At 38.6% G+C, this 7771-nt stretch overlaps 1 protein-coding gene across 2 annotated transcripts; it reads right to left on the reverse strand.

Moving 5' to 3' along the window:
- Positions 1 to 1291: 1291 nt before the first annotated feature.
- On the reverse strand, positions 1292 to 6050 carry LOC109855515 (serine/threonine-protein kinase polo). 2 transcript variants are annotated; one of them, XM_020429847.1, is made up of 7 exons: positions 5628 to 6050; positions 4719 to 4943; positions 4412 to 4629; positions 4038 to 4333; positions 3435 to 3725; positions 1954 to 2360; positions 1292 to 1786 (listed from the first exon to the last, which is right to left on the reverse strand). In XM_020429847.1, exons 1-7 carry the CDS (start codon positions 5721 to 5723, stop codon positions 1592 to 1594), a joined length of 1728 nt encoding a protein of 575 aa, XP_020285436.1. In that variant the 5' UTR covers positions 5724 to 6050; the 3' UTR covers positions 1292 to 1591. The 2 variants fall into 2 exon arrangements, with proteins under 2 accessions (XP_020285436.1, XP_020285437.1); XM_020429848.1 differs by lacking the exon at positions 5628 to 6050 and adding an exon at positions 5212 to 5567.
- Positions 6051 to 7771: the final 1721 nt, after the last annotated feature.

Here is a 7771-nt window from a genome sequence, read left to right on the forward strand (position 1 = left end):
ATCTTCTTATGAAGTAGTTAGTTGTTAAGTAGTTAAATATAACTGACGATTCGTTCTTTTGAGCTTCCTTCGGCCGATCGAAGCAATGTACAAGAGAACATAAACATGTGTAATGAATATTTATTATTAATTCGACAGAGAATATATCGAGCATTCGATTTATAGAACAATTTAAAACATTTATGTACCTTCATTCTCCCCGTACTGTACAAAATTCAGAACAAGCCTCTTTTGCAGTGTCATTTAAATTTTTTAATTTCATATCTTTTGTCTCGTAGAAGAAAACTAAATATATATATATAAAAAAAAAAAAAAAGAAAAAAACCAGGTCTATCAGATAAAGTCTTCATAAATAAAAACATTGCAAGACAACAAATTAACATGATGCGTATATATATTTCGTCATCAGTTGTGTTACGTTTTCGCTTTTGTGTAATCAACATGCTCTTAATCATTTATATATCAACGTCATTAGAAAAGAGATCAAATTTTTTTCAACACACATAAATACAAAGTTTATAGAATTATCCACCTCGCGAAAGAGATTTTATTTGATAAACACACAATTGAATCTTGTCATTGAGACGATTATCAACAATTCATATATATTCGTATTTCAAATTACACTGCTTCGAACGACTCGAGCTAAAAACTCTATATCAAGCAAATCTTCGGAAGCGATGGATAAATCATCGCGACAGTCGGAAGACTAGCTTTATTCAATTCTTTCTCAGCTACGACAACGAAGTCGACGTTAGATTGCACTACTGCGTCGAATCATGACTACTTTTGCTCCGCCTTGCTTCCTCTTACAAAATATAAGTCTCTTCTCTTTTGTTTGTTTTTTTTGTGGCACGAATTTTCTACTCGAACAATGCAAAGTCGCGAAGTCAGAGCAAACTATGTTCGGATGGTCTAAATAACAACTCATCTCAACAGCGAAGTCTCTCGCGGAATTACAAACAATTCCCGAAAGATCAGCAATTTGCGCGCGCGATGGAAGATCAGGTTTCGGAGTTTGAAATGAGAACGCGAGAGTGAAGGAGTTTATCTTTGGAACGATAAACACTAATCAGAGTTAACCCGAGACAGTTTGAAAACTGCGTCTATTGTCATTGAAAATTAGACGGAAGATCGACGAAATCTGATCTGATTAATTCTGAATAGTGTTTATAAAGGAATAGCGCGTACTCTTGGATACAAAGCTAGAGGATATCTTCTTCGCGAGGGACATCTCCATTGCGAAATTAGTCTTTTAGTCCCTCTTTTTCTAACTTTCCTTCTCTTTACTAAGTGATTTAAAAAAAAAAAAAAAAAAAAAAAAGTGATAAAAAAAATCGCCTAGCAAAATTCTATACGTCTATACAAAAATTGAGCAGAGAGGGAGAATACAAGTGCAAAACTCCCGTTTTCTCTTCTCTAGCAGCTGTTTTCTTCTCTTTCTTTTTACGGATTCATATAAAAAAACATTTGTCAGAAAATAAATTATATATGTGTGACGCGTTTCTGAATTAGTTTATCGTGCTATAAAGGGCAACAGCACTTGATTTATTTTATTTCTTTCATTGTTCCTTTTCGCCACGGGCGAATTTTATCGAACATTATTCTCCAGCATCAGTCCGATTTTGTGATACGCGTACTCCAAATTCTTTGCTAATCTCGCGCAGCAACCTCGTTCCCGAATGGTCTGGAATCTATAAGTTCTAAAGTTCTTGTCGTGATCAATGTAGGTAACCGCGGACATTAGCGGGCACATGATGATCTTCGTGTGATCTTGGAAGTTGACCTAAAGAAAAGATTGTTTTTGTGAAGACATTTAAGTGTAATCGCTAAATATAGAGACACACACTTGAAAACAACGACTTATATAATCAATTATTATAATCAGTGAATGTAGAGAAGAGGAAAACTGAGAGAGTTTACGAGGAAGATGACCGATTGGTTAACACTCACTTGCACTGTGCCATTAGTAAGTTGCATCACCACAGCTGACTGTGTTCTGAACCACTGATGCATGTAAGGTATTCTAGAGAGAGCGTCACTCTGCTTTACCGCGACGGAACCGCCTGTTTTCATCAAGTGTTCGTTCATGTACTTGAAGAAGAAATTCATCAACTTCATCTTCTTCTCAAGATGCTCCGGGAACTCCTTGACCGTATAGTACACCTCCTCGCCCTCACGATTGATGTAGTGAATATTGAAGCCGTTGGCCAACATGATCAAACGGGTGCCGTCGTTATACATTACGCCGATACCGTCGTCAGACAATTGATATCCGAAGCCGTATTTATCCGAATAATCTACCCATTTGCTAATCCAGATCACAGGCTGCGCCGCTGGATCGGTCAGCTCATCTGCGACTTTAAAACAAAAAATTGTGCTTTGTAGTAAAACACAAACTACTACATGCAATAATTGCAGCCAATTGCAGTTATTAACGTAGAAAAAAAAAAAAAACAATACTCTGCATGCGCATACACACATGTGTGTGTGTGTGTGTGTATTCCGGTTATAAAAATATGCCTGACATGTTAATTTGATGTTACAACATTAACTTTTACTTAGACGGTGTGGTGAAAGGTGTATTAAAACTAGAACGTTTTCAGAATTATATACAAGATGTTTTATTTTACTAAATACTAAAAAAGCTTTTTTTTTATCACTTTTTACTCTTCAAAACATTTATATATTATTATCTCTGTTGCACGTTATTATTTACATGTTTGAAACGCATTATTTTTCAAAGTTTTTTCTCTAGATTGATTCTTGCTACACAAAAGATAATCACTTGTGTTTTGAAGATGTTTTCTCTTTACGTGTCCAAACGACGTAGGAGACTTTTGTATGCCGTAATAGTCAGCCATTAGTTCAGCAACAATCCGTTGGAAATGTATGTCGAAATCACATAGTAAAGCTAACAACATGTTTACGCTTTTATTAATCTTGTTTTTTTTTGAATGACTGAAATCTGTTTGAATTTAATCTGTCCGTTAAGACACGTGCAAACTTGCCAAACTCTTTGTATAAAAATACTGTTCACACTATCACATAATTCTCAGCAAAAGTATATTCGTAAACAAGTTTAAGAACAATTCAGAAATAAATGTATATTAGCGTACGGATCGAATCGTCTAAGTAAAAGTTAATTGTCGTTGCTCTTTTTAAGTTGATCGAATAGGCAAAACCGAGCGAATAGTGAAAAACGGATGTTTGTAAATAAACTACCAAAAAATTTGTGACATTGCGTTAAAACCAAATTGGAAAAATCGTCACTCCGACATCCTGGGATGATCAGAGCAGCATCTTATTCAACTATGAGCGAACCTTATTAAATTAAATAACAAAAAAGAATTGTGTGTGTCTAGATCCCGGAAAAATAGCTTGTAACTTTTTATACACCTTATGGATAGAAAAAAATAGTTTTGTTAACACACCTGCTGAAGAAGCTATCTCTTTAGCGGGTTTGGCTTTCAGTACGGTGGCCAGTTGCGCCCTCAATGTAGACAACATCTTCGTGATTTCGGTAGCTCTTTGAGCACTCGTGCATTCAGTGGTGGTCTTCGTTTTTCGTAACGGACTTGGTACTCTGGAGGCGAGGATATCCTGTTCTGAGTAGCCATTAAGATTCATTTCGCCGAGTGGCTTACGATTGCAATGCAACTCGAGCATGTCCAAACGCGGTGCCATTGTCAGGCAAGAGAGCGGCAAGCTCGTTGGCATGTATCCTGCAACATTACAGTTAACATATTTGAACAATCACACAAGAGAGAAAACAAAGAAGCAGTTGCAACACAAGAAACAACTCTTTTAAATCCAGAGATAGAATGTACATCAATTCCTTCATTCTTATCTCAACAGATATGACACATAAATATTTAGTGATAAATAATAACAACATTGAAGTTTATTAACTTTACGATATTTTGAATTGTCACAGATGTATCTTTTTGTTTATATAAATGGCTTTGTGAAGAAAACAGTATTTAATGAACAAAAAAAACCATAAAATTTTTTGAAAAAGTGATTGTTCACATTACCAGAAGTGAAGAAGACATCTTTCATCAGTTTATTGACGCTTGGACGTTTCGAAGGATACAGCTGCAACATATTCGCCACCATGTTCCCGGCGGGTTTACTGATATGCTGAGGCACCTTGTACTGCACCATTTTAATTCTAGCATATGTCTCTTTCAGACTTGATGTCTCGAAAGGCGGCTTACCCACGAGCAAGGTGTACATTATACAGCCGATACTCCACACATCGGCCTCAAACGAGTGTCCGACTTTTGTCAACACTTCCGGCGCTATATAATTCGGAGTACCGCAAACAGTTCTATCAAAAATATCTCAATCAGTCAAACAAAACTTTTTTTTTTTTTTTAACTAAACTGTATTTCATTGTCTTGATTACTTTTTTCGTTCCCCTTCGTGTACCAATTTAGTTGCTAATCCAAAATCACCGATCTTAACTTGCAGGTCGTCATTCAAAAATAGATTGCCTAACTTTAAATCTCTGTGAATTATCTTATTCTTGTGTAAATAGTGCACGCCCTCCAAGATTTGTTTCATAAAATATCGAGTTTCACATTCTGACAATGCTTTCCTGCGTTTGTGTAATTCCATCATTGACTAGAACATTGAATACATAATGATTCGTGTATTTTTGTATACTATATATACATAAAACTTTTTGACTGATATTCTGTAAGAACACTTACTCTTTTTCGGCAAAGTTCAAGAATAATGTATATATTGTGAGAGTCATCGAAAAAGCCATGGAAGCCGACAATGTTTTTGTGATTCAAGGTCTGATGAATTGCAATCTCCGTCGTCATTTTCTCCCTCTGATTGCTCTTTGCCATCAACGACTTTGGCACTATCTTCCCAGCATATACTTGATGCGTTTTCGACTCTGTGATCTCGTAACATTTTGCAAAACCACCCTGTACAAAAGAAACAAAGACAGAAGTAGATAAGATGAGAGCAAACAAAGGATGAAGTAACATTTTCCAAGATAAAAGTCTAAACAAGTATCACAAACTGTAAAAAATTTATATAAATATATATGTTATATAACAAATATTATATATAATTAACATTTTTCTTACAATACACAAAAGTTAACAACACGCAATGCAACACAAAATAATCTAGGTTACATTTTTTAATCTCTGTACGTGATCATCTGTATATCAACAATATATAGCTTACAAAAATGCAACAGGTGTCAGGTGCAATGTGTTTACAGTTTAAGAAGCGACATCGTGTAAAAAATCCATATTTTACACGTTAGAAAATATGCATAAACAAATCGTCGATTTCCAAATGTCTCAGGATGATGTTCCAACAGCGGCATATCGTTGCTTGAACTAATTCTTGAATTTCATTGATATGGAATACGAAATAGAATACGGTTTATCGCGTGATTCAAGAAGCTGCTTTTCTCAGCAAAACTCGAGTCACGTTCACGGCACGCAGACACGTTGTCGGGCGCCAAAAAAGTACTTCCAAAAATGTACATGCGAATACAAATGTCCGTGTCGCAACGCAAAAGCAACGCACGACCATCATCAAGGTCGCGAGAAGGCAAGGCCCCAAGGGCGCGAGCTCTCGAGAGTTTTTCTTACCTTTCCGAAAAACCGACCCTTCATGTAGCTCTTGCCGGTGTTCGCATCATATATCACATCGGGTATGTGTGTGGTTTCTTCTTCCTCGCGCGACATTTTACACTCCCGTACTGTGCGTTCCTGTTGTGTTGCGAATTGCGCTCCTAGCTCAACGTCGCCGAACAGAAACGAGGTGCTGTTTGCTCAGGTACACCGCAATCGCCAAAAAAACCGAGAGCGATGATGCACGGAAAAGCCGCGTCGAGAACGTTTGTCTTTTTGTCCAAGTTGTGTCGCGGTGACGCGCCGTGAATTCCGATAAAGAAAAAAGTTACGTTGAGCGCGCCACGTTACGTGCTTCAAAGTACACCACCGATCGTCTCGACTCTTATTCGAACTGATGTTTTTCCGATCGCGGAAGAGACAAGCAACGGCTCCGTAGATTTAAATGTCGCATTATTAGCCAATCACCGCGACGCCGGCTGACCACGTGGTTAGAGGGCTTCGCGCGCGCTATGCGTGCGCCATCGTGCGGACAGTGACTTCGCAGATTCCAAAAAAAAACCCTACTTTTGGCTGCGTTCGGAGAACATCGCTCGTGTCACACGACGAGCGTCATTCTATGTTTTATATCTAATGAGTGATAAAAAGGGTGCTTTCCAACTGCAAAGACTGGCCGGTGCCTAAACAGTTCAGGGGCACGGAGCCATAAGTGCAAAGAAGAAGAAGAAGAAGGGTGCTTTCCAACTACGTACACAGGCGACACTGTGTAACACAGTGTCCGTTAGTGTGAGAAAGAGCATATCAGTGTGTCTCACTCACACTAGTGGACACAGTGTCGCCTGTGTACATACGTAGTTGGAAAGCACCCAAAGATAAAATGACGTTTGTGTGCACACGAGTGCTGTTCTCGAATTTGTCGAATGGAGCAGCATTTAACTGAGACATATGTGATAGATCGCAGGTCGTAGGTCGGTTTGAACAACGTGATTGGCCGGTTCCGGCGCTGCGTCCCGATTTTTGAAGTATCTTTTCATATACGCAGCACGTTGTGACAGCAGCAAAAATGTCACGTGACTCAAATTGTATGTAGAACTGCTTCCTCTACTATACTTAATTTGATGCTATTCTCTGCGTTAAGTTGATAGAATTTCATGTAATATTATTGCACATGAAATTCCAACATAACGCAGAGAATGGCATCGATTGAGATAAGTAGCAGAAGCAGTTCTAGACAATTTGAGTCACGTGACGCTTTGCTGCCGTAGCATGCTACGTATATGAAAAGGTACCATGTTTACGAAAAGGTACCTTTAAAGGTACCATGTTTATGAAAAGGTATCTTTAAAGATTACTAAAATGCTATATTTCAAAGGTACCTTTTCATACAGCAGCACGCTGCGGCAGCAAAAGAAAATTTGCATCACGTGACGCAAATTGTCCAGGACTGCTTCCGCTAGGTAGCATTTACTGCTCTTACCTAACTCTCACTCGATGTCATTCTCTGCGAAGTTCAAACGAACAAAAAGCAGCAAACCGGGAAAATTTTATTGTTTTGATACTTATGCAATAACTATATACTTCCATCAACAACAAAGAATGGCATCGAATAAGGGTTAGGTAAGAGCAGCAAATATACCTAGCGGAAGCAGTCCTAGAAAATTTAAGTCACGTGACGTTTTGCTGCCGCAGCATGCTGCTGTATGAAAAGATATCTATAGACGTAGAATATATAGACTGCGCGTTTGGCTGAAAAGATGTCTTCATGGTCGACAGAGACAACGTACTTTGAACAGTAACTCTCTGTCTATCAACAGAGAGAAGCCTGAGAGCGGCCACGGCCATAAGAGTTTCTGTCATAGCTTTTCGTGGACATGGTTCTATTCCGTGCTAGGTTTGTGTACATGGTTCTATTCCGTGCTATGAAAACACCGACGTGGTGGGGATACGCACACAAGCGAGACCGTTGTCCGTGTGCGCTCGTGGAGTTGTGCAGACATATTATGTTGATGTATGACGACGGTTCTCGCTTGTGTGCGTATCCCCACCACGTTGGTGTTTTCATAGCACGGAATAGAACCATGTCCACAAACTTAGCACGGAATAGAACCATGTCCACGAAAAGCTATGACAGAAACTCTTATGGCCGTGGCCGCTCTCAGGCT

This window comes from Pseudomyrmex gracilis, unplaced genomic scaffold (assembly GCF_002006095.1).
Source record: "Pseudomyrmex gracilis isolate BER0280 unplaced genomic scaffold, ASM200609v1 scaffold_91, whole genome shotgun sequence".
NCBI lineage: Eukaryota > Metazoa > Arthropoda > Insecta > Hymenoptera > Formicidae > Pseudomyrmex > Pseudomyrmex gracilis.

Excerpts from the sequence above, each read along its gene's own strand:
- LOC109855515 (XM_020429847.1), bottom strand. The coding sequence starts at position 5,723 with ATGTCGCGCGAGGAAGAAGAAACCACACACATACCCGATGTGATATAT. Across the intron at positions 4,944-5,627 it reads AGGGTCGGTTTTTCGGAAAG|GGTGGTTTTGCAAAATGTTA; the intron begins GTAAGAAAAACT and ends TCTTTTGTACAG. Across the intron at positions 4,630-4,718 it reads TTGAACTTTGCCGAAAAAGA|TCAATGATGGAATTACACAA; the intron begins GTAAGTGTTCTT and ends TCAATGTTCTAG.